The sequence below is a fragment of the Mustelus asterias genome, chromosome 16 (assembly GCF_964213995.1).
Source record: "Mustelus asterias chromosome 16, sMusAst1.hap1.1, whole genome shotgun sequence".
NCBI lineage: Eukaryota > Metazoa > Chordata > Chondrichthyes > Carcharhiniformes > Triakidae > Mustelus > Mustelus asterias.
Window position 1 is genome coordinate 43,191,472 of NC_135816.1, and position 27,327 is coordinate 43,218,798.

Consider the following 27,327-nt stretch of genomic DNA (forward strand, 5'->3'; position numbering starts at 1 on the left):
TGCTCCTCAGCTGGGAGTGCAGAGTCAGGATAATCCCAGACTTCCCAAACCCAACCCAGGAAAACGTGCCCTGAAAGTTTGGATTTGTGACGCAGTGTAAAGGTTGGGGGCACAGGGGATTGGGCGATGAAGGTGAAAGTGGGAGTCATGGTGGGCAACCACTGTCTCCTCATACCCTCCATGCTAACCTTTGACCTCACCCACCCTCATGCTCCTCTATTGCCCTGTGCCAATTTAGTGCCAACACTTGTCCCCCACCAAACTCCATGCCCCTTTATAGCCCATGTGCCAAATTAGTGCCAACACATTCCCCACCCAGAAGCCCTTACACGTACCATGTCAACTCACCGAGTATCCACTGTGGGTAAACTTCAGGAGCAATGCTGAGGTGATATAAAATAAAGTTCTTGATATTCTTTTGAAAAGTTCCTTATAAAAATAGTGTCATTGATCTAATCCATTCACTATATTTAACTTCCTTTAACTCTTACAAAAACAAGCATTGAATCCATAATCTCACATCAAAGAGTTTGCAATCATTTGGAGCTGGAATGACAGGCGTCTCATTAGGAGATTGTACGGTTGTGAAATCAGTCATGCAGCACTAATCCTCTAATGCTAACCCTCAGGCTTGTGTCAGCAGACAGTGAAATAACAAGCACTAATTTTTTTAATACTGCAAATGATTTTTCCCCAACTCTTTAAAGGACAAGAGTTTTAAATGCCTTGACAGCTTGACAGCTCATTTTGACAGCTGCTTTTAACGTCTCCTTTTAACAGATTTATTGACCGCTCTTTTTGACAGTTCTATTGACAGATCATGTTTACAACTCCTTTTGATAGTTCCTTTTGACAGTTCCAATGAGCTTGACAGGTTCAACGCATTTTGATCACACATTTATCTTTCTTCTCCTAAAGGGAGCCTGACAGTATCCCAGGAACCTAAAGAGTACCTTACCTCTCCAAAAGAATACCTTAGTTCACCAAAGAACTCCAGCAGCTTTAGACGTTCTCCTACCAGGTCTAAAATTCACGAAGCATGTTTTGAATATACTACCAGTGAAAATCAAATCAGACTGAGATAGCTATACTTTAACATGGTTGCTGCCTCCATGAACCACAGATGCGCACATTACAACCAGACTCCATTCCCCCCCCCCCCATGAAAATGATAGGTGATGTGTTCAGGAGCAGGACTTGCAGGTTCAGGCCTCTGCTGCCTCTTTCATAATGATAGAGAGGCTCTCCAAAAAATTCAGGCTTATGTGTGCACGGAAAACTCTTATAACCCCCAACAATTTTTAAAAATTATTTGTTCATGGGATGAGGGCATTTCTGGCTGGGCCACCATTTATTGCCCATTCCTAATTGCCCTAGAGGAAGCAGTTAAAAGTTAATCAAATTGCTGTGGATGTGAAGTCACGTATCGGCCAGACCAAACAGAAACAGAATTAGGTCACCAGGCCCTTCAAGCCTGTCCCACCATTAAATACAATCATGGCTGATCTGTGCCAGCCTAAATTCCTTTTCTGTGCCAGTTCCCCGTAGCCCTCTATTTTTTGATCTATCAAATATTTATCCACCTCCATTTTGAATATTTCTAATAATCCAGCCTCCGCCACCCTTTGGGGCAGAGAATTCCAGAGATTCACCACCCTCTGCTAGAAGAAATTCCTACACACCTCAGTTTTAAATGACTGACACTTTATCTTGTAGCCATGCCTCCTTGTTCGAGACTCTCCCACTCCCCTCCTCTCCCAATGAGAGAATGAACAGATAATCTATTTTGCTGAAGTTTGCTGCTAAATAATTATTGGCCAGCACAACGGGGAGACTCTGCTCCTTTATTAAATTTTTATCTGGAAGGATAGGGAGGACATTGGTTTAATGTATCATCGAAGATACAGCACTTCATAACTATAGCACTCCCTGTGTACTGCACAGAAGAATCAGATTAGAGATTATGTACTCAAATCCCTGGAGTGGGACTTGAAACCATAACCTTCTGACTTAGAAGAAACAAGAGTTTTGCTGGCTAAGCCAAGGCTAGACTATAGCTCTATCAGTAGCAACATCACTTCATCAAAAAGTTCTAAATGATGTAATAAATATTTTCCAGTGACTCTAACCTCGGCTTTGAGCCATAGACAAAGATAGATCGGCCGTGGCATTACATCACTTAGAAAGATCTCAACAGTTCTGATGTTGCAAAGCTCATAAAAAAGATGGGAGTTGGGTAAAAATCTGATCCGGACTATTCCTTCAGACGCAAGTTGGCATATCTCCTGTACACTGAGGACAATAATTGAGGGATGATAACCCCAGCTTGTAAGGACAATGATACTACACTGATGGACATATCAGCTTCAATACTTCAATTAACTATCAGTTACAGTGTGTTTCTGTATTCAGTTGTACCTCACATAATAACACTTGAGTTGGAAACTGAACAAAATTTATAACGATCATAAAGTACAGTACGTTTTGCTGAATCTTAATTGCAGAACAGCTTAGAGTAATACTGAAGTGGAAAAGTCTGCAATTTTATCATATTTAAATAAGAAAAAGTTCATCTTTGCAAATCTTCATCATCAATAGAAAGAATCAGCATAGTTCCATCAAAAACTAAATAATTATGTGCTCAAGAGAGGTTATGAAGTAATTTCCAGCCAGGAATAAATCTCTAATTTATTCGTATGTGCCAGAGTGGGAGAAGGGTAAGTTAGCTCAGTTGACTAGAGTGTAATGTAAGGGGCAAGTTTTTCACACACACGGTGGTGAATGCCTGGAATGTGCTGCCAGAAGACATGGTGGAAGCAGATTCTTTAACAACGTTCAAGAGGCATCTGGAGTAGCGGGATATGGACCACATAGAGGCAAAAAATTATTAGATTAGAGAAGTGTCTGTGTCGGCACAGACTTAGTGGGCCGAAGGGCCTGTTCCTGTGCTGTACTGTTCTTTGTGAAGCAGACTGACACCAATGACGTGGGTTCAATCTCCACACTAGCGTCTTTGCCTTGCCTTGAGCTTGTTAAATAGCACCCCTCAAGCCATGAGTTGACAAAATTCTCTCTCCCTAATGGAGACAGATGCCTTTGATTTTTTGGGGGCTATGGCTTGGTGATGACGATTGGCATGTGTTATCCATTAGCACAAAAAGCCAATTATTTACTTTTTTCCTTTCTTCCTTCCTACCTGATGATGCTGACCATGGCTGAGATACGGTCCCAAAAGTGCTGGCAGTCCTCAAGTAACACACTCAAGGGCCACTCCTTGTGTGTGATCTTAGACAGTAAGTCTCGGGAGCGTCACAGGTGAACCCAATCCTGTCCTCACCCGATGCCCACTCTCAGGTCATTTGTAACACAAATCAATGAATAGTCATCAGAAACGAGATCCCTGTCCCCAACTTCCGAATTCAGGGATAAGTTGTTGTGTCCCAATTTTACATTCGATAAAGCATGATCCTCCTACATCTATTTCCTCTGTTTCTTATGTTTCTATAAGCTGTTGAGAGAAATAAACAAGTCTCAGTGTAGTAGATTATTTGAGTCTGATTTCTGAAATAAGCTGCTGATCTTTTGAAGTGTTTTGAACTAGTGTGAATAATTGACTGTATGTGCATTAGTATTGTTGCAGATTGTTAACATGGAAAAATACCACTTAAGTTCTTTAAATAAACTCTTTAAGCCTACAAAACAATAACGAGCACCTATTCTTGAAGTGTGATTTTAACATTTCTCAATTACTTTATGCAGCATTTGCTCATGGTTGTTATTCTAGCTGAGGGTAAATTTAGCTATCCACATGATGAATCCAGCAGAAGGTTTCATATTCTGTTGTGTGTGTGTGGATTTGACACTTGCTTCTAACTATAACTCTTTACCTCGCTACAGAAAAGGACAGATTCATTCAGAGCACAACCAGAAGTGAAAACTGTCAGTTTAACACAAATTATTGTTACTTGGAAATATTAATATCTATATCAAACATATATATTTTTATTTAACATGTATTTAGAATTTGTTGTAACAATAATGCAGAAGATTTCATTGGTGACACAACCATTTCAGGATACATTATAGTAACAGATTAGCAATTCTAACACGAGGAACAGTATTTTGATTATACGTAACTTCAAGCTCTATGGTACAGGAGTTAAGTGCTGGACCCTTGCACATTTGTGTTGGCTGTAAGTCAAGGGTTGGCATGCTTCCTCTACTAAAATTATAACATGGAGCCTTTGACCTGCTGGGCTTGTGACAGCCTCAGTCTCAAAGTGGATGGCTGCTGACACCATCGACTCCTCTGACCAGACTGGAGGGATTCTAGCTGAAAACTGAAAATGTTTCTTGGATTCATCAGTTAAGGATGTGCATGCTCAGCTTTTCCATCTAACTTTGAAGCTAATTGCCAATGCCTGTATACCAGGTAAAAAAAAATTGCACTTGATTGCAGCTTTCATAAATGATTTAACATTGTATTAATGGTGGATTAATTAAACCCAGTGTCTGTATCAATTTTTACTCCTACCAGCATAGATTATGGTGTCAATAAAACTTGTACAAACAGGAGTACAATTCTAAACGTATCAAAATTATATTGTATAACATTATCTCTGACATGTGTGTTGTTCAAATTATCTGGGTTTGAATACAAATTCTGAGCTTCTCTATGAGAAGAAAGATTATAAATAGTATCATGTTGGTTTCCCCACTACTGAATCACTTGTATGTTTGTGTGCATCAGCCAATGATAAACACTAAGATTTAAACAATTGAACACAACATTTATTTGGTCTGGAATTAGTTGTCTTTATTTGACATCTAATATGTTTTTTATAAATACATTGAACTAGACAGTAAAGGCAAAAAATAGAAATGCACTATTCAATTAATGTAAACATTAAACATAGGCATGTTTGCATTTTAATTTATATCAGTTTTAAAGTTGATGCTTTATGAAAGGAACAATTCTAAGTGTGTTAGTTGCAATTTTCAGATATGTGCCAGGCTGGGCGAGGCACTGTGATGCCAGTGCGGAAATATTCTTTACTCACTGGCTCGCCTTGACTGAAATATGTGGGCATGAATGTTTGGCAAGGGCTATTCCTAGTACTGAAGGCCTACTGGTGGAGAAATGCTAAAGTAGCACACTGAGATTGGTTCAAATCAGAAAGAGATCCCTTCAAATCAGTGGGAATATTGGATATAAACTTTCTATGTGACCTTTAGGTAACCATGCTATGGATGAAAGCAGCCAACCAAGATACCCCAGTGGACACAAAGGGTAAGCAGAGCTTAACAGATGAAGTTCTTGTGGTGGAATGGGAAAAGCTCCAAGAAAATTCCTGATGCAGGTTGTCCTGCAGTCTTGTGAAAACTTGCTCATTATTTTGTGTCACAAAAAAATTCAAGCTTGTTCCCTTATGTTCTAATCATCCAAAATTCTAAAATTAAGAAAAAAGAACAGAGGACGCTGGAAAAATTCAGCAGGTATCCCAGCATAAGGTGAAGAGTCTATTGCCAAAATCTTGCTGCCGTTCACTCCGGCAGAAGCTTAATGTCCCATCGAGGACGCACCACCGCCACTGATTCCTGGTGGTGATGGATGGGTTCAGCAGGAAACCGTGTTGTCAACGGTTTGACCATAAGATCCTGCCACCAGCAAGTGGTGAACTGCCTCCTGCGAAACACATCGTGGAGAGGGAGAAAAGTTCCGCCCAATGACTCAAAGCATTAAATCTGTTTCTCTCCTGATAGATGCTGCCAGACTTGCTGAGTTTTTCAAGCAACCTCTGTTCTTGTTTGTCCAAAACTCGCCTGGTCACCACCCTACCCACGTTGTATCCTCTGTAAACTTGAGTTCATACAATATTCTGCTGCCTATAATTTAACGTCCCACTCATCAACCACCCCTGAGCTTGACATTATGGCTGTTATGTCTCCTAGTCTGGTAAAGTCTCAATTTCAAAATTCTCATCCTTAGAACCATAGAACCATAGAAAATTACAGCTCAGAAACAGGCCTTTTGGCCCTTCTTGTCTGTGCCGAACCATTTTATGCCTAGTCCCACTGACCTGCACTTGGACCATATCCCTCCACACCCCTCTCATCCATGAACCCGTCCAAGTTTTTCTTAAATGTTAAAAGTGACCCCGCATTTACCACTTTATCCGGCAGCTCATTCCACACTCCCACCACTCTCTGCGTGAAGAAGCCCCCCCTAATATTCCCTTTAAACTTTTCTCCTTTCACCCTTAACCCATGCCCTCTGGTTTTTTTCTCCCCTAGCCTCAGCGGAAAAAGCCTGCTTGCATTCACTCTATCTATACCCATCAAAATCTTATACACCTTTATCAAATCTCCCCTCAATCTTCTACGCTCCAGGGAATAAAGTCCCAACCTATTCAATCTCTCTCTGTAACTCAGCTTCTCAAGTCCCGGCAACATCCTTGTGAACCTTCTCAGCACTCTTTCAATCTTATTTACATCCTTCCTGTAACTAGGTGACCAAAACTGTACACAATACTCCAAATTCGGCCTCACCAATGCCTTATATAACCTTACCATAACACTCCAACTTTTATACTCGATACTCCGATTTATAAAGGCCAATGTACCAAAGGCACTCTTTACGACCCTATCCACCTGTGACGTCACTTTTAGGGAATTCTGTACCTGTATTCCCAGATCCCTCTGTTCAACTGCATTCTTCAGAGTCCTACCATTTACCCTGTACGTTCTTCTTTGGTTTGTCCTTCCAAAGTGCAATATCTCACACTTGTCTGCGTTAAATTCCATTTGCCATTTTTCAGCCCATTTTTCTAGTTGGTCCAAATCCCTCTGCAAGCTTTGAAAACCTTCCTCACTGTCCACTACACCTCCAATCTTTGTATCATCAGCAAACTTGCTGATCCAATTTACCACATTATCATCCAGATCATTGATATAGATGACAAACAACAATGGACCCAACACTGATCCCTACGGCACACCACTAGTCACAGGCCTCCACTCAGAGGAGCAATCCTCCACAACCACTCTCTGGCTTCTTCCATTGAGCCAGTGTCTTATCCAATTTACTACCTCCCCATGTATACAAAGAACAAAGAACAAAGAACAATACAGCACAGGAACAGGCCCTTCGGCCCTCCAAGCCCGCGCCGCTCCCCGGTCCAGGATTGAATCCTGAATCCAGGATCCCCGCCCAATTTTCCAGCCTATCTACATACCAATATCCTATCCACCGAGCTGTCCCTCACAGCTACGATGCTTTGTTCATTACAACCTATTAACTTACCCCCACCCCCCCATTCCAGACCATGTGATCTCCAGGGAGAGGCGAAAACCCAGAGTGAAAAATCCCAGGGCCAATATGGGGAAAAAAAAATCTGGGAAATTCCTCTCCGACCCCCTGAGGCGATTGAAACGAGTCCAGGAGATCACAATGGCCCCGATCGGAAAATGCTTCCCAACCCTAGTCATTTCCACTTCCACGAACACCATATGAATCCCCTGCCCCCGAGACAGGTTCCCAACTATCCGCAGTCTCACTCTGTACTGGCACCAGCAAGATGATCGTAGAATGAAGCCTTGAAACGAGAAAACAGGAACAATTAGCCCGCGCCGCTCCCTGGTCCAAACTAGATCACTCTTTTGTATCCCTCCATTCCCACTCCGTTCATATAGCTGTCTAGATAAGTCTTAAACGTTCCCAGTGTGTCCGCCTCCACCACCTTGCCCGGCAACACATTCCAGGCCCCCACGACCCTCTGTGTGAAATATGTCCTTCTGATATCTGTGTTAAACCTCCCCCCCTTCACCTTGAACCTATGACCCCTCGTGAACGTCACCACCGACCCGGGGAAAAGCTTCCCACCGTTCACCCTATCTATGCCTTTCATAATTTTATACACCTCTATTAAGTCTCCCCTCATCCTCCGTCTTTCCAAGGAGAACAACCCCAGTTTCCCCAATCTCTCCTCATAACCAAGCCCCTCCATACCAGGCAACATCCTGGTAAACCTCCTCTGCACTCTCTCCAAAGCCTCCACGTCCTTCTGGTAGTGTGGCGACCAGAACTGGACGCAGTATTCCAAATGCGGCCGAACCAACGTTCTATACATCTGCAACATCAGACCCCAACTTTTATACTCTATGCCCCGTCCTATAAAGGCAAGCATGCCATATGCCTTCTTCACCACCTTCTCCACCTGTGATGTCACCTTCAAAGATCTGTGGACTTGCACACCCAGGTCCCTCTGCATCTCTACACCCTTTATGGTTCTTCCATTTATCGTGTAGCTCCTCCCTACATTATTCCCACCAAAATGCATCACTTCGCATTTATCAGCATTGAACTCCATCTGCCATTTCCTTGCCCAAATTTCCAGCCTATCTATATCCTTCTGTAGCCTCTGACAATGTTCCTCACTATCTGCAAGTCCTGCCAGTTTTGTGTCGTCCGCAAACTTACTGATCACCCCAGTTACTCCTTCTTCCAGATCATTTATATAAATCACAAACAGCAGAGGTCCCAATACAGAGCCCTGCGGTACACCACTAGTCACAGGCCTCCAGCCGGAAAAAGACCCTTCCACTACCACCCTCTGTCTTCTATGACCAAGCCAGTTCTCCACCCATCTAGCCACCTCCCCCTTTATCCCATGGGATCCAACCTTTTTCACTAGCCTACCATGAGGGACTTTGTCAAACGCTTTACTAAAGTCCATATAGACAACATCCACGGCCCTTCCTTCGTCAACCATTTTGGTCACTTCTTCAAAAAACACCACCAGGTTCGTGAGGCATGACCTCCCTCTCACAAAACCATGTTGACTATCGTTAATGAGTTTATTCCTTTCTAAATGCGCATACATCCTATCTTTAAGAATCTTCTCCAACAACTTCCCCACCACGGACGTCAAGCTCACCGGCCTATAATTACCCAGGTTATCCTTCCTACCCTTCTTAAATAACGGGACCACATTGGCTATCCTCCAATCCTCTGGGACCTCACCTGTGTCCAGTGACGAGACAAAGATTTGCGTCAGAGGCCCAACTATTTCACCTCTCGTCTCCCTGAGCAGCCTTGGATAGATTCCATCAGGCCCTGGGGATTTGTCAGTCTTTATATTCTCTAACAAACCTAACACTTCCTCCTTTGTAATGGAGATTTTCTCCAACTGTTCAACACTCCCCTCCGAGACACTCCCAGTCAACACATCCCTCTCCTTAGTGAATACAGACGCAAAGTATTCATTTAGGATCTCCCCTACCTCTTTGGGCTCCAAGCATAAGTCCCCACTTTTGTCCCTGAGAGGTCCGATTTTTTCCCTTACAACCCTTTTGTTCCTAACGTATGAATAAAATGCCTTGGGATTCTCCTTAATCCTGTCTGCCAAGAACATTTCGTGACCCCTTTTTGCTCTTCTAATTCCCCGTTTGAGTATTTTCCTACTTTCATTATACTCCTCCAGAGCTCCCTCCGTTTTTAGCTGCTTGGACCTAACATACGCCTCTCTTTTCCTTTTGACCAGTCCCTCAATTTCCCTGGTTATCCACGGTTCTCTAATCCTACCCTTCCTATCCTTCTTTTTTACAGGCACATGCTTGTCCTGTAGCCCTAACAACCGTTCCTTAAAAGACTGCCACATACCAGATGTGGATTTACCCTCAAACAGCCTCTCCCAATCAAGAGCTGCCAATTTCTGCCTGATCCCAATAAAGTTAGCCTTCCCCCAATCCAACACCTTACCCTTGGGACACCACTCATCCTTTTCCATCACTATCCTAAAGCTAACAGAATTGTGGTCACTATTTGCCACATGTTCCCCGACCAAAACTTTGAAGACCTGACCGGGTTCATTCCCCAGCACCAGGTCCAGTATAGCCCCCTCTCTAGTTGGGCTGTCCACATATTGTTCCAACGAACCCTCCTGTACACATTTTACAAATGCCTCACCATCCAGAGTCCCTGCCCTCAGCGATTTCCAGTCTATACCAGGGAAATTGAAGTCTCCCACTACAACAACCCTATATTTCCTGCACCTATCCAGTATCTCCTGACATATCCATTCTTCCACTTCCCTTGGGCTGTTGGGGGGCCTGTAGTACACCCCCAACATAGTGACTGCGCCTTTCCTGTTTCTAAGCTCCACCCAGAGTGACTCGCTACACGACTCCTCCGAATTGTCCTCCCTCTGCACCGCTGTAATATGCTCTATAGCGCTGTATAGTGCAGACCAAGCGACTGAACCTTCCTAACTAACCTCCCATGAGGGACCTTGTCAAAGGTCCCTCATGGGAGGTTGGGTGGATCTGCATCCTTGTTTGCAGATCCACCCATTCTCGCGACCCTTTCTTTCTCTGTAACTTCCGGCCCTACCGGCTCTGTACTAATATTTCAGTGTATTTCACAACCCCATTTTTTTTTCATTTTACCATTGGCAACTGTACCTTAGACCATAAGACCATAAGACATAGGAGCGGAAGTAAGGCCATTCGGCCCATCGAGTTCATTCCACCATTCAATCATGGTTGATTTCAACTCCATTTACCCGCTCTCTCCCCATAGCCCTTAATTCCTCGAGAAATCAAGAATTTATCAATTTCTGTCTTGAAGACGCTCAACGTCTCGGCCTCCACAGCCCTCTGTGGCAATGAATTCCACAGACCTACCACTCTCTGGCTGAAGAAATTTCTCCTCATCTCTGTTCTAAAGTGACTCCCTTTTATTCTAAGGCTGTGCCCCCGCGTCCTAGTCTCCCCTGCTAATGGAAACAACTTCCCTACGTCCATCCTATCTAAGCCGTTCATTATCTTGTAAGTTTCTATTAGATCTCCCCTCAACCTCCTAAACTCCAATGAATATAATCCCACGATCCTCAGACGTTCATCGTATGTCAGGCCTACCATTCCTGGGATCATCCGTGTGAATCTCCGCTGGACCCGCTCCAGTGCCAGTATGTCCTTCCTGAGGTGTGGGGCCCAAAATTGCTCACAGTACTCCAAATGGGGCCTAACCAGTGCTTTATAAAGCCTCAGAAGTACATCCCTGCTTTTGTATTCCAAGCCTCTTGAGATAAATGACAACATTACATTTGTTTCTTAATTACGGACTCAACCTGCAAGTTTACCTTTAGAGAATCCTGGACTAGGACTCCCAAGTCCCTTTGCACTTTAGCATTATGAATTTTGTCACCGTTTAGAAAATAGTCCATGCCTCTATTCTTTTTTCCAAAGTGCAAGACCTCGCACTTGCCCACGTTGAATTTCATCAGCCACTTCTTGGACCACTCTCCTAAACTGTCTAAATCTTTCTGCAGCCTCCCCACCTCCTCAATACTACCTGCCCCTCCACCTATCTTTGTATCATCGGCAAACTTGGCCAGAATGCCCCCAGTCCCGTCATCTAGATCGTTAATATATAAAGAGAACAGCTGTGGCCCCAACACTGAACCCTGCGGTTGTCACCGGTTGCCATTCTGAGAAAGAACCTTTTATCCCAACTCTCTGCCTTCTGTCTGACAGCCAATCGTCAATCCATGTTAGTACCTTGCCTCGAATACCATGGGCCCTTATTTTACTCAGCAGTCTCCCGTGAGGCACCTTGTCAAAGGCCTTTTGGAAGTCAAGATAGATAACATCCATTGGCTCTCCTTGGTCTAACCTATTTGTTATCTCTTCAAAGAACTCTAACAGGTTTGTCAGGCACGACCTCCCCTTACTAAATCCATGCTGACTTGTCCTAATCCGACCCTGCACTTCCAAGAATTTAGAAATCTCATCCTTAACGATGGATTCTAGAATTTTGCCAACAACTGAGGTTAGGCTAATTGGCCTATAATTTTCCATCTTTTTTCTTGTTCCCTTCTTGAACAGTGGGGTTACAACAGCGATTTTCCAATCCTCTGGGACTTTCCCTGACTCCAGTGACTTTTGAAAGATCATAACTAACGCCTCCACTATTTCTTCAGCTATCTCCTTTAGAACTCTAGGATGTAGCCCATCTGGGCCCGGAGATTTATCAATTTTCAGACCTTTTAGTTTCTCTAGCACTTTCTCCTTTGTGATGGCAACCATATTCAACTCTGCCCCCTGACTTTCCTGAATTGTTGGGATATTACTCATGTCTTCTACTGTGAAGACTGACGCAAAGTACTTATTAAGTTCCTCAGCTATTTCCTTGTCTCCCATCACTAGATTACCAGCGTCATTTTGGAGCGGCCCAATGTCTACTTTTGCCTCCCGTTTGTTTTTAATGTATTTAAAGAAACTTTTACTATCATTCCTAATGTTACTGGCTAGCCTACCTTCATATTTGATCCTCTCCTTCCTTATTTCTCTCTTTGTTATCCTCTGTTTGTTTTTATAGCCTTCCCAATCTTCTGACTTCCCACTACTCTTTGCCACATTATAGGCTCTCTCTTTTGCCTTGATGCATTCCCTGACTTCCTTCAGCTGCCTTTGACCCTAATCTCTGCAATTGACTTGTTAAGCCTTTCTGTCACTCTAGCTCTCTCTGCTTCCTTAAGATACTTTTCATAACCTACTTCTTTTCCCTAGACACGTACTCTAGAATTTTATATGTGTTAGTGACAAATATCGTTTGATAATCGCTCCTTTAAACCACTTTGGGATATTTCATTATACTACAGGTGCTATATAAATGAAAATTATTTTTACATGTAATTTCCTGTGTTTATGTGGACGATCTGCAGGTTGTATTGACTCTGCTTACCTGGGGGATGGAGAACGCAAACAACTGTCTGCCATAACAAATATGGGGGGTAGGGGAGGCTGGTGGTGCAGGAGATGGACTCCAGTTTTCTGCTTGATGGCCCACCTCACTAAATGAGGGAAGTTAAAAGAGTGTCGCTCTATATGATGCTTTTTCCAGAAGGCAGTATGCTTAACGCAAGCTGGCAGGCAAGCTCAATGCTGAGTATATTACTTGCCAGGCCTGGAAACAGATGCAGAGTAAGGTGGCACACCCTAAAGAAAGTGCCAAAAATAACTTACCCAGTGAGCCTACTTCGCAGTCAGCATGTATGTCAACTGTGGCTTAGCTGGTACTGTTCTTCGTCTGAATCTCTGGATTTCAGCCTCACTGCAGAACTTGAGGACAAAACTCAAGTCTGACACTGTAGTGCAGTACTGGGGTTGTGCTGCATTGTCGCAGGTGCCGTCTTTCAGATGAGATATTATACTGAGGGCCCCCTGCTCTGGTTTTGCAAAATGAGTTTTGCGCCGGGCACAATATCTGTTGTGATGCTTCTGGCCCACCCCGCCGGCTCCAATCAGGTTCCTACTCATAGCGGGCAGGAACCCGATCCATATTCAATTCACCAATTTAAATACAATTAGCGGGCTTGAAACCTGATTCAATAGCTCCCGCTATTCACCCACCTCCCCAGTGGGACTTGCACTGGGCGGGCTTCGGTACAGGTCCTCACAAGCGAAGACCTGGTGTGTTGGATCCCAAGGGTCCACCACCAACCCCTCAGCAATGAGAGGCACCCTCTCCCCCACACCATGCAGACATGAGGTTTATCTGATCCAAATCCCAATCAGGCCGCCTCCCCTCCCCCCAGACTCCCCACTTAACCCCCCTTCACCCTCAAACCCCCCACCTAGCCTCCCTTCCACCTCAGACTCCCCCATTCAGCCTCCCTTCAGGCAATGTGCGTTAGCAGTGCCAAAAGTGCACTGCCCACTGGCAATCTGGCGCTGACACCCTGGCCTGGCACCTTGGGTCCTGAGGGGGCATTGCCGTACTCAGTTCTGCAGCACAGATTTTCCTTTCTCCCTAACAGAAACTGCAGGTGTGAGCACACCCCTTTGAAATCCTCTGACAGAGAGGAGAGCTGCAATGATTTAACATCCTGCCAGGTGACTGGGGACATGGAGGTTAAACTGACCTGGCCACTTCAGAATTTGCCCTTGCCACCAGGCAGGAATGCAGATATCGATTACAGAGCTGTCTGAAATCACCATGCCAGGGGTGATCTTTAGGTTTGCCAAGGCTAGAAGGGGCAGTCTAGTCACAACAGCCCCATCCACACGGAGTGTGGCGAGGTTAACCCCTTGCCCGTAGCCCACCCAAACCCCAGGACCATTGGGGTTTTAAAAATTGATTTGTGGGACATGGGCATCACTGGAGGGCCAGCATTTATCGCCCATCCCTAGTTGCCCTTGAGAAGGTGGTGGTGAGCTGCCTTCTTGAATCGTTGCGTCCATGTTCTGTGGGTTGACCCACAATGCCGTAAGGGAGGGGACTCCAGGATTTTTACCCAGCGACTGTGAAGAACATTGATATATGTCCAAGTCAGGATAGTGAGTGGCTTGAAGGGGAACTTGCAGGTGGTGGTGTTCCCATTTATCTACTGCCCTTGTCCTTCTAGATGGAACTGGTTGTGGGTTTGGAAGATATTGTCTAAGGATCTTTGGTGAACAGCTGCAGTGCATCTTGTAGATAGTACACACTGCGGCTACTGAGCATCGGAGGTGGAGGGAGTGGATGTTTGTGAATGTGGTGCCAATCAAGTGGCTGCTTTGTCCTGGATGGTGTCAAGCTTCTTGAGTGTTATTGGAGCTGCACCCATTCAGGCAAGTGGGGAGTATTCCATAGCACTCCTGACTTGTGCTTGTAGATGATGGATAGCCTTTGGGGAGTCAGGAGGTGAGTTACTTGCCGCAGTATTCCTAGCCTCTGACCTGCTCTTGTAGCCACTGTGTGGCTACAAGTGACCCTTCTTCTGCAGAGCAGCAATTGGCCACTGGACCTACCTCCTCAAGCTCCCACAGGGCCAAGGCGTCAAGTCAGTGTGTCAGTGCCAGGGTACCAGGGGACAGTACACTGTTGGCATGCCAAAATGCGTGGGCTGAATGAGGGTTTGGAGGGGGTGGGGGAAAGAGGCCTGAGTGGAGATCTCAGGGGCAAGGCAGGCTGAGTGGGGGATTGGAGGGAGAAGGGGTCAGTTCAGGTTGGCTTTATGTCTGCATTGTTGGGGGGGGGGGGGGGGGGAGGGTAACCTGTTGTTTGTGTGTGGGGGGGAGGATGTGCCACTCTTTGATAAGGGGTTGGTGGTGCTCCCCTGGTCAGTGTGGAGATCACTGTTTCATTATTTTGGAGTGGGGAGGGACTGTCTTCGAATGCAGAGATCGAGGTGCCTTCCGGTCTCAGAACTGCGAGCTGGCCAGTGGGTTGCTCGCAATGACCTTATTAGCATATTTCAGGTGGGTGAATGCCAATATCAACGGGAAACACTCCCGTTTTCCCGCTGGCATGGATACGTACTGCCAATTCAGGAGAATCGTGGTCGTTATATCCCTTATAATTGCACATTTTGCATACATTTGCATTTGTCTTGCTTTCACTTGGGCAAGAGCAAGAATGCCAAATTTCAAACAATCAGAACGATTTATACAATAAGAGAAAAAGGTGGGTGCATAAATCTGCAATCAAAGGAATAAATTCATGCCTTGCATCATTTTTGAATTACCAGGAGTTTGGGTACTTTCTTATTGTTACCTGCATTGCAATGTCTCAGCCAATCAGAGTTAACTTGCCAACCAATCACCAATTCTTTTACATGAACTCTCTCCTTCATCTCCACTCCATCTTCATTTATTTTATTTCATTTCTTCTTTTCATCCTATTCGTCTATTTTCATTACTTTATATTCTTTTTTTTACTTCTAACATCTCGCTTTCCATCTTGTTTCCCCCCACCCCAACCCCACTGGGGCCACTGCCACATTCCTACACTCTGCATCTTTGTTCACTTGCCATTTACACATTACAATCTCTTAACGGACGCTCTTAGCACTATTCTCAGCCTTTATCATCACCATTTACATTGCCTTTGTCTTTATTGTCAATGTCATTCTTATCAATTTCACCCCCCCCCCCCCCCCCCCCCCCACTCTTCACTGGTATAAATTTTGCTGGTTTTCCTTGTCTTCAACTCTAGCGAAGGGTCATCCTGACCTGAAACGTTGGCTTTGCCCCCTCTTTACAGATGCTGTCAGACCTGCAGAGATTTTCCAGCACTTGGAAAACAGTTTTGTTTCAGGTTCCAGCATCCCCGATATTTTGCTTTTACCATTCTTTTCTCCTGTTATATGAATTGTTGTGACCTTGTGTTTGTCTTGATAAGTACAAAATGCAAAGTTTTAGTAGCATGTCTCCCTGTTCCTTAATATTCAAGCTCTGTCCTACTCAGCACCTGTTCATTTATTATACTTGCAACAGTTTGCTTAATTTCATGCTTGCTATAATGAATTATGTTTTTTTCCCAGAATCCTGAATGACTTGAGGGTTAGTGAGAGAAAATACTGAAGTACCCAGCCTAGTGATTGGATCACAGATAAAGAATCACCTTTTTCTACTGGCAACATTTCTCGCTAAAATAAGCTTAGAGATATGTTAATTTGAAACTTTTATAGGGACATTTATAATATATTTATATAGGACTGAGAAAATGAATTATTTGGATGAAGAACTTCCATTTGTAAAAAAGCCCTCAGAAAATGCGTGTAACCGAAGAGATGAGTCTGAAGTTGGCTCCATATTTATTTCTGAAACATGGTCCAATAACCTCTTGAATAACTCAAATGCAGACTTAAGTTTTATTTCAGAAAATACAGCTGCAAAAACAGAGTATGTTAATCATGTTTTGACAGAGGACAGCAGGCAACTTACAGTAAATACAATTCCCATTGGACTTGTTGCAGATCCTGATTCTATAAATAATGACCAGCTACCTGAGAATGGTGACTTCCTATCCACTGTAAAGACGTCACCAGAATCACCTTCATTTTCTAAGGCTGATGATACTCCTTGTGATTCTTCTGGTTCCTATCATACAGCTGCAGGCTCTGAGAACCTGGAAAATCTCAGTGACTGCAGTGGACCATTTGAGGACGTTGAAGAACTTCCTACGGATTATGATGAAAATCAAGATGTTTCCAAAAGTGGCAGTTCCCCGATTTTAGCTGATTCACAAAAAAAACGAAGCAGTGACCAGTCAAATAATTCTAAAAATGAGAACAGTTCAATTCAATCTTATTGTTGCGAAGGGCAAGAGCAAAAGCAAATATTTGCGAATAAGCATAAAACGGAGCTGTGCGGACTAAATCTTGAGGGGGATGCCTGTGAGTTAGGTGGAGAGCTGATGGAGAGTAGATTAGATAACAAGAGTGAGCCTGATAACTCCAATTGCAAAAATAATAAGAGAGCAATCGTAAAAATTGTTGATGAAAATAAATCCTTCGAGTGTGAAACTACTTCTGGCTCTCAGGAAGAAAGAAATGTTTGCTGTGGTGTTTTGGTACCTGATGATACTTTATTAACCACAAATAGAAAATCATATAGCCGAGGGATAGCCAGCAAATCAACTGAGTGCAATCTATCAGTTAGGGGCACAGATATCGAGAACTGCGAAGGAAATGGAGACCAACAGGTCCAATTGTCAATCACAGCCCAGAATAGCAAAACTGGAGAAAGAGGTAGCCCAGCGCAGCTCACCAAAATTCAGAAGATTGGATTAAATAGACATGAATCCCCGAGCTGTTACCTGCAGCCTGGTTTAAATGACCCCGAAGAAATGTTTCAAATAGATAAGTTTGAAAATGGTTTCAAAGATGATTCATGTGTTAATGGTAAAAGAACTGATTGTGTGAGTGAAACATCCAGCGTGGCAAGTGAGTTAGATGAGACTGATTACGAGGTTCAAAAGTTAACCGCTTTGGCTTTTCGAAGTTTGTCCTGTCCAAGTGATGATTACCTTGGCATTTATAACTCTAAAGCATGCATTGATTTTTCATCACCTTTGTCAGAGGAAAGCCACAAAACAAACAGATTGTCAACTTGCGTTATTGGGTTAGATTACACTAGTGCATTTGACAGTAATGAGGAGCCCTCAGATTGCAGCAACACAGCTTGTGCTTTACATGCTGAGGCTGAAGAAGGCAACATGGTGTTATTTGATGACTCACTTGACAGAGTACAGTGTGAGTGTGTTGAGGTGGCTGTGGAAACTCAAGAAAAAGACAAAGATTTGAGAACAAGCAGAACAGTCCCAAAACGACAAATTGAACTCAGGAAACGACAGAGAAGTGAATTAAAAGTCTTTACTTCAAGAGGTGCGATTAATTCCTGTGTCTGTGTTGATTCAGCAGTTGAAACTGAGAATAAAGAGGAAATTTCAGAATGTTTACAAAACTGTGAAGGTATGGCTCATGTGGAGAACCCAGATATGAAAGATGAAGAGAGTATTGGTGAACAGCTATATAAAGCAACAACCCCGGATGGACCTTTGTTAAAGAATAAATTTGCATCCTACCTTATCACAAATGTGATATCCAAGAAAATGCAGTTTGAGCAAGGTCTCAAAACGGAACATGAATTAGATAAGAATACAAACTCTGCTATCACCTCAACCCCTAACTTTGTGAAAAAGGAAAATTTTGACATTCCTACTATAGTTTCGCAACAAATTCAACCTGAAGATTCTACTTCAACATCTGAACCTTTCAATTTCATCCGAGGCAATTTCAGAAAGAATGAGTGTGAATTAAATGACGCAAGTAGTGAGGAAAATAGAAAGCTGGGACAAAAACACAGTTTCAATTCTTTAAAGTGTGAAGGTGGTTTAAGCTGGGATGGGAAGAAGAACACAAACATCCTCAATGGCTGTGCAACCAGTCTCTTTAGAAATTGGAGTGAAAATAATCCTGATAGCCAAAATAAAATTCTAAAAGAGAGAACGTTTGAATTGAATCCTGAGAAACCATGCCCCATGTTACATGACCTTTGTATTAATGCACCAGAGCAAGAGAAGACTATGAGTGTACCATGTATTTCAGAGGATAAACATGCAGAGTACATGTCACAGGCTACCGAAGAAGTGCAAAGTGAACAGACACCATGTAAAAACAAAACAAATGATGTTCAATCAGGTAACACCCCGTGCAAAATAAATGCAACAAGTAGTATTATTGTGTTAAAATCACCAGAGATGCTACACAACTCTCAGTCGGCAAACATGAAACAAACCAGCCCATTGTGTATTGCCAAAGAGAATGCTCCTACTATGGATTCTAACCCTACTGGCCCTGACCTCAGGCGTCAGATTCTTCCTACTTCATTTAAATTTGAATCTGAACTGGAGAAAGAACAAGTTTCCCAGTCTAATACAAAAGACAGCATAACTGTAAAAAACAAAACAGAAGATCCTCCTCCTCATGTTAGGGATGTGAGAAAGCTGGTTCAAAATACTTATAGTGCTTTGACATTCTGTAACGTCAAGGCTAAATCAGATGTGCCAGAAGAAATTCACAATCCTTCTAGCTTAGAGCAATCACTTCCAGCAACACAGCACAAACTATCACCAATTTTCATTCAATGTCAATCAATAAGCAGGAAGGCTGACAAAGATGATAGCAATGATGATACAGTTGATGAGAAATATTGTACCTGTACAGGAAGTTCAGATATTTCGAGAATATTTTCCTCTGACTTCCAGCTACCTATTCCATTTAATAAACAGAAAAACAAAACAATTTCTGCTAAAAGGATAGATTGTAAAACTTACCCTATAAAAGAGAATGAAAGCAATGTAAATGGTCATTTGACCTGTCTAACTAATAAAGTAACACCTGAAAGGAAAATCCAAGCCTTATTGATTTCAAATAATCAAGAGTCTAAATTATCAGTTATGAAAGTCCAAGTCGGAGCAGAGCATCAGAAAAATCATTTAACCAATTTTGTGCTAAATAGTGAAATTGCTGATTTGGCTCCTGGAAAAGTAGAACGAAATAATGAATTCCAGGTAGAACTGGAAAATATCAATAGTCGTTTATCAAGTTCTACCACAACAATTGAAGACACTGAAAAGTCATTGAGTAAAATGGAGCCTACTGGAGATATTAAAAGTGAACTAGAAAATGAACTTTCAACAAAGTCTAATTCAAACAAGGAAGAAATTTCCATGGCATTTGATACAGATGAGCCAAGAGGAGGGATTCCAGAGACAACACAAAATAAAACCATGCTTTTAATGAATTCACCTTTAAACAGAAATGTAGATTCATCACAAAGAAAGGGTGAACCTAAAACGGGTGTTCAAACCAAGATGGAAATTCAAAATAATCAGCTAGGGATTTTTAATTATGATGATGATCATGTTGAACTGTCAAATGAAAAAAGCTATCCCCAAAATGATTTTCAAGTTAATTTGAAGAATCAAAATGGACCATTCCATAATTCAAATACTGGCAACAAAGACTTGGATGTATCACCTTGGAAAAATGACCCAAATAAGGACTTTAAAATGAGATTGGAAAATGAAAATAAATGTCAAAGCAAGTCAACTGCAAATGATGAAGAAACTCAAACACCTCTGAGAAAAGGTACACATAAGAAAGAAATTCAATTTAGTTTGGAAAAACAAAATAAAATATTAGAAAATTTAACATTAGACGATGAAGAGGCCACACTGTCACTTGAAAAGCATGAACTGGAAAGCGAACTTCAGGTCGGTTTGGAAGATCAGAACAAAATGTTTGAAAGTTCTACTCCTAATATAGGAAGTGCCAGTTTGTTGCTTGATGATCCTAAAGGTCAGATAGAACTTGTCCAGGATAATCAGAATACATTGGTTTTGAAAACTAAAGATACTAATATATTACCAGATATAAACAAGCATAAAAATGAGATGCAAATAGGGCAGCAAGAAGAAAATGGATCTTTGTATGATTCTAGTTCAAACTGCAAATTATCACCTCTAATTAATAATCTTAACGGAGAGATCCATAATGTAATGGAAGGTCAAAACAATCTATTAAATAGTTGTATGCGGAACAAGAAAGAATTTAAAATTGAACATAACACCCAAAAAGACACAGACAAATTTGAAATGATACCAGCAACAGAAAAAGTTGGGATAACATTCATAAGTGAATTACAACCATTCAAAGATAACAAGATTTCAATGGTTTCAGAGGAAGGAGGACAAAGTGTTCCTAAAGACTGTTCAGAATCCAGGAATAGCAAAGTTGTAGATACGCAGGTCCAACTCCCTAATGAGGTCAATTTAGTACCCGTCCAAACCACAGAAAGCAGTGTTGCTTCTGTGGAATCATCAAATTGTCCGGAAACTATTAAAATTTCATCACAAAACTCACTTCAAGAGACTGAAATCCAAGATGTTCATGACAAATCAGCATTTTCAGCTGATATTCACAATACAATAGTTAATAAGCTACAGGCTACACAGGCTAGTTTAAACTTTACAAATACGAACATGACGCTTGATTCTATTAATCCTGATGTTAACTTATCCACCAAGACAATTGGCGACCAAACCAAGCAACAGTCCTTAGAAATGAAAACAATGCCAGTCAGCAAAGCAAGCGCTCAAGAAAAAGCATCAGTATCAGACCGAGTAAATTATCTGACCATTCCTATTGGAGAACACAAGCTACAGGCACCTCCCCAAATACAAATGCCTGCTTCTCTTCATCCTGGTATTCGTAAACCCGATCACTATTCAACAACAACTAGCCCTCACCAGCAAAATTGGGAAACCTTAGATCCTCAAAAACAGGAACAACAAACATTTTCTTTAACCAGACAAATTCCCAGTGTTGTGGAAAAATGTTATAAGGTCCCTGAATCTCCTCACTTTATAGCCAATCCCCAATTCCCTTGCTTTCAGTACTCCCTCATGGACAAGAAATTACTTATTGATCCAGAGACTGGAAAACATTACTTCGTTGAAGCATCAGTACAATCCCCACGTAAAATGCTGTTAGATCCAGAAACGGGTTGCTATGTCGAAATAATAATACCTCAGCAAACATATTGTGCATCCCCATTCTCCCCATATGTTCTATATCCAAATGCTTTGAGGCCTACATATATACCAAGAATGCAGTTTTCAAACTTATTTTCACCACCTCTGGTCACACACACTGACCCAACCCCTGAGTCCCCAGAAGTACAAATACAATCAAATCTAAATGGCACAACAGACAAGCAAGATCACAAGAATAACACACAAAAGAATAAATTAGCTGAACCTAACTACATGGAAAGTCCATATTATATTCCAACAGGTGTGCCTGTAAATCCTACTCCAGCACTGACCTCTATGGAAGTTATAGCCACTCACACTCAAACTCTTCCGTAGAACTTGAAAACAACTCAACAGTCATTTTATCATCCCAGCCAATTTGAGGAAGGAATATCCTGCTGGCTTTACTATGGAACAGAAGTGAGAGAATTCTGCACCAACACCCACAAAACAATCACTTGAAAGGACATGAGCCTGAATTATTGTCTTGTTTTCCCTACAGATGTTTACTGACTTCTGGAGCATTTTCTGTGTTTTTTTAAAAAACGTACAAGATGCTGAACTATGATTTTTGAAATTGTTCTTAACATTTCCCTCTACAGTAATCAGACTTGTAAATTAAATAAAGAAATTATGTTACACCAACAATTATTTTTGATGGTATCAATATTTTGAAAGGATTGCTTGGTAATTGTTGTCCTTAAAAATGTTGGAATTTAATTCTTAAATAATGTGGAATTGTGGCAGAAAATACGAAATATATTCTGCTTGTAGGTAGACTAGGCATGATTTCCAGTGCATTTGTACTTGCTGCCATTTTAACTGTGTTGAATCCTGTTGTGGGGAAGGCACCCATACAACACAGGTGTGGGTCACACCAATATCTAAACACCAGGGTCCAATGATGTGATTTGTATTTTGCTTCAACTTTAACTGCCAGTCATGGAAGTGATGTTCAGTACTGGGGTCAGCAGTGAAATCTGGCAGGAGGTAGGACTAGCTCCAGAAAAGGTTGAAACCACTTTTTAAATGTTTTCTAGTGGACAGAGAGAGAATTTGGCACCAAAAAAACAGAAGACAAACAAACTCAGGCTTCTCCTGGGTAACTCACCTATTGCTGAGGACTGCTCCACCAAATTCATGTCGGTGACCTCCTGCTGCCTGAAATCCAGCTTCCACCCAGAACTCAGCTTGTCACTCCCCTGGCATATCCTCGCCTCTCCTGACAGTCGCATTCTTGCCTGAATACAGCTCTGCAGGCACCAGACATTTCCCATATTTCACTTAGGGAGTCATTCTTTATGTGTGAGACTGGGCAATAAGAATTAGAATGTGTCACCCTCTGTTTATTTCTCTGTGGGGTGTGGGCTTTGCTGGCTAGGCGTGCACATTTATTGTCCATTCCTATTTGCTTTTGAGAAGGTGGTGGTGAGCTGCCTTTCTTTTCGTTTATCCATTAGTGGAACATGGGCATCATTGGCTGTGCCAGCATTTATTGCCCACTCCTAATTGCCCTTGAACTGAGTGACTTGCTGGGCCATTTAACAGTCAACCACATTGCTATAGATCTCGAGTCACATGTAGGTCAGACCAGGTAAGGATGGCAGGTTTCATTCCTTAAGGGATATCAGTAAACCAGATGGGTTTTTATGATAATCGACAATGGTTTCATGGTCATCATTAGACTTTTAATTCCAGGTTTTTATTGAATTCAAATTTCACCATCTGCTATGGTGGGATTTGAACCAAGGTCCCTGGAGCATTAACCTGGGTTCCTTGATCAGGGGTTCAGTGACAATGCCAATACACCATTGCTTTCCCTGCAACCACTGCAGTCCCTCCGGTGCAGGGACACCCACAGTGAGGCAGTTGCAGGATTTTGAGCCAGCGACAGTGAAGGAATGATGATATATCTTCAAGTCAGGATGGTGAGTGATTGGGGGAGAACTTCCAGGTGGTGATGTTCCAAGGTACATTGTACTTTGTCATTCTAGATGGTTGCAGTTGTGGGTTTGTAACCTGCTTTCTTAGCAATCTTGGTGAGTTCCTGCAATGCACCTTATAGATAGTACACACTGCTGCCACTCTTCATCGGTATTAGAAGGAGTGGATGTCAATCAAGTGAGATGCTTTGTCCTGGATGATGTCAAGTGTCTTGAGTGTTGTTGAAGCTGCACTCAATCAGGCAAGAGGAGAGTATTCCATCCTTGTAGATGGACGACAGGTTTTGGGGAGTCAGGAGGTGAGTTACTTGCCGCAGGATGCCTAGCCTCTGACCTGCTCTTGTAGCCACATAATTTATATTTATAGACCAGTTCTGTTTCTAATCAATGGTAACCCACAGGATGTTGACAGTGGAGATTCAGTGATGGTAATGCCATTGAACATCAAGGGGTACTGGTTAGGTTCTCTCTTGTTGGAGATAGCCATTGAATGGCACTTACATGGCATGGAATGTTACTTGCCACTTTTCAGTCCAAGTCTGGATATTGTCCAGGTCTTGTTCCATTTGGACATGGACTTCTTCAGTATCTGAGGAGTTATGAATGGCACTGAATGTTGTGCAGTCATCTATAAACATTTCCACTTCTGCCCTTATGATGGAAGGAAGTTTATTGATGAAGCAGCTGAAGATGTTTAGGCTTAGGACCTAGGAGAGGTCCTAAACAGGCAAACTTGATCCTGCTATCACTTGATGCACATACAAGCACACTTTCCAGCAGGGTCACAGGGTGGCAACCAGGAGTAGGCATCCTGTTGATCTTCTTCCACTCCTTCACCCAATGGTACTGATACCAACTGCTATCCTATTGAGTACTTTAGACAAACTTTGATATCAAATCTAGGTCTTCTGTTCAAAATCTAGTTTCTGTCACTTTCCTGAGTAGAGGCAGTAATTTTAATTTCAGTAGAGTTTTTTTCTCCTTCATGTGGGAGGTGATGGGAATAATTACACACACTTTACAAAACCTCACTCATTCCTGCTGGCACTAACAATATAACAAGATCAATGTGTTTAAACACATTCACCTTCCAGTTGCGTTGGCTATAATTGGAATGAATTTGCATTTTGATTGTAGATTCACTAACATTCTTTAAATACTTTGCTACTGGAGGTCGTTTTGCCACCATTGTGTTCCATCAATTTCCAAACTTTTTAAAGTCCAAGGTATAGAAACTGGACCTCATTTTTCCCATTGTACACGTGTAAAACATGCACAATGAGGGTTGGTGTCGACCAAATCTTGCTTCCCAAGAATAGCTGAAAGATGAATGACCAATATTAGGTTGGGCCATTTCCTGGATGCCTAATGGCCATGTAAAACAGGTCCCTTACATACGTAATGAAGGATCTAATTTCTGTTTTAGGTCTCCTCTCCTAAATTGTTTCGTGATGAGCATTACAGATGTCAGGTCACCACAAGGTACATTTTATTGTTTTTAAAGACCCTTCTGTTGACCCAGGACCACCTGGCACAATTAGGATTGCTCTTGTCCCACAATCAATGCCCTCTTCCTTTTCCAACTCTCCCGGACTTAGCTGATGGCAATTGATGACCATGCAGGAAACTGGACACAGCAAGTGAATGAACCCTCCCTTTGGGAGTGTGGCAGGTGTCAGCAGCTTTCCCAACTTAAGCAAACAAAGCCGAGGCCCAGTTTCAGGTAAGTCTCAAACCCCCCACATCACCACCACCTCCCCCAGTTGAGGCAATTCTGCGCATGCCAGAAAACAAGCTTTAATCTATTTCTAACCTCTATACCTTTGTGTCATTGCCCTTCTTTGCAGACCCTTACAAACATTTCAATTTTAACAACATTAATTACCTTTAATTACTAAACCCTAGATACTCCTTTGCTTCTAATTTACAGCTTCTGTCGCATTGGGGTCATTGCTAAACACTGTTGCCTGTTCAACAAATTGGGTAAAAAATATTAATTTAAGAATTATGCACCAAACTTTAGTTTTACCTTTCTGTTTCCTCAGTCAAAACCAGGTGGTTAAAATACACCACATAATGCCCTGGACTTTTTGCAGATCTCCTTTATTTATTAAAATATTCTGCTGTCTTCCCGTCAGGAAGACTGCCTTCCTCGTTCTCATCTGCCACTCAAAGCTCTGCATGTTCTGCACCCGAAATGAGAGGGAGAAAGATGAGCTTTTCATGCCAATGGTAAACAGGGAGAGATAACTGGCTGCTGAAAACAGCTGCAATGTGTCATGCAGAGTGAGTGAAATAGTCAGTGCAAAGGGAAAGAGAGAAAAGTAAAAAATAAATCCTGTGCCATAGGCATCAGAGTCTCCCTTCCTGTCAGTTCCACAATCCAGACATCCAGTGGCAACAAGATATGTAGGCCCCTTGATGTTCTTCAGTTTCTACCTGCAAGAAAGGAGGGTTGTGTTTATTAGTGATAATCTTGTGATCCATTTTGATAGGGATAACAAGTTTCGAGTAGGAGGACTTGGAGTGAAGTTTGGTACAACTGATAGCAAGAGAGCATAAGGAAGTGGGGGGGTCGGGGGAGGAGGGTGGTTCTGTGTATTGTGAGTAGTGGGTTTTCCAGTGTGGGCAGAGAATAACTAAATTGAGAGTTGGAATTCCTGCCTTCATACCTACCATAGGTTTTGCCATTGATCTCCTGAACCTCCTCTTCTCAGTGTTGAGGCATATGTTGCCTGCAGAGCTTTCTGCAGCCCAGTGAGGTGGTTTGGGGAAAGTGTGGGGGAAAGTGCCAGTATGGAAGAATTCTCTCTCTCTCATTTCCTGCATCTCCTTGAGCAAGGCCTTCAAACAGATTTATTTGTAGCTCTTTCATTCGTCGTTCAAGTTCAAGCCTTTCTTACTGCCTGCAACCACACTGCTCTTTCCCTTTCCTTTTGAGAAGTGCCTGCTGCTTTTGGCTGGACTCATTAGTGCCCAATCACTTGCACCTCTGCCCCCCCCCCCCCACCCCCCCACCTACCCCCATCACCATCACCATTCTGATCCAAGCAGGTGCATGGCCAATAAGCAAGGTGGGTACTACTGGCTGCACGCTTGCTATAATTAATCCCCACTAACTCTATTGTGGCATGATGGTGACACTTACAGGTATTTGGTACTTCTAGTGGATGTAGCACAATGGCAATAGAGTGTGGACTTCAGCAAAGGGTGAAAGCAGAAAGCCATCTGCTGCACTTGCTATGCTACCTAGATGTCTTGGATCCTCCTTGCCTCTGGGATCATGTAAAGGTGGATGAGAGGGTGGGGACAGCAGCAGCAAACATCTCTGTTAACCGTAGATTTAGCTGTGAAGTGTGACCCCGGCATAATTTTCCCATTGTCCCTTTGGCCACGCGAACCAGCAAATGTAACGTGTCCGCTAACTGCTGAACAAATGTGTTTGGTCTTTATCTTCCTAATGCCCTGAATTAGCTTCACATTAATGCCCATTGGCTATATAAACTAGAAGAAAAGATG

The 27,327-nt window shown here is 42.6% G+C and overlaps 1 protein-coding gene across 3 annotated transcripts; it reads left to right on the forward strand.

Annotated features, from left to right (window-relative positions):
• The first annotated feature begins 4,260 nt into the window (after positions 1-4,260).
• Positions 4,261-22,507, forward strand: LOC144505136 (uncharacterized). Of its 3 annotated transcripts, none has more exons than XM_078231030.1 (3): positions 4,261-4,432; positions 5,236-5,360; positions 16,308-22,507. In XM_078231030.1, the coding sequence occupies exon 3, from the start codon at positions 16,490-16,492 to the stop codon at positions 22,199-22,201; it is 5,712 nt and encodes a 1,903-aa protein (XP_078087156.1). In that variant the 5' UTR covers positions 4,261-4,432; positions 5,236-5,360; positions 16,308-16,489; the 3' UTR covers positions 22,202-22,507. The 3 variants fall into 3 exon arrangements, with proteins under 3 accessions (XP_078087156.1, XP_078087155.1, XP_078087157.1); XM_078231029.1 differs by having other exon boundaries at positions 5,236-5,290; XM_078231031.1 differs by lacking the exon at positions 5,236-5,360 and having other exon boundaries at positions 4,272-4,432.
• The last annotated feature ends 4,820 nt before the right edge of the window (positions 22,508-27,327 follow it).

Bases quoted from the DNA above. Each gene is read 5' to 3' on its own strand.
- LOC144505136 (XM_078231030.1), top strand. From the start codon at position 16,490: ATGAATTATTTGGATGAAGAACTTCCATTTGTAAAAAAGCCCTCAGAA.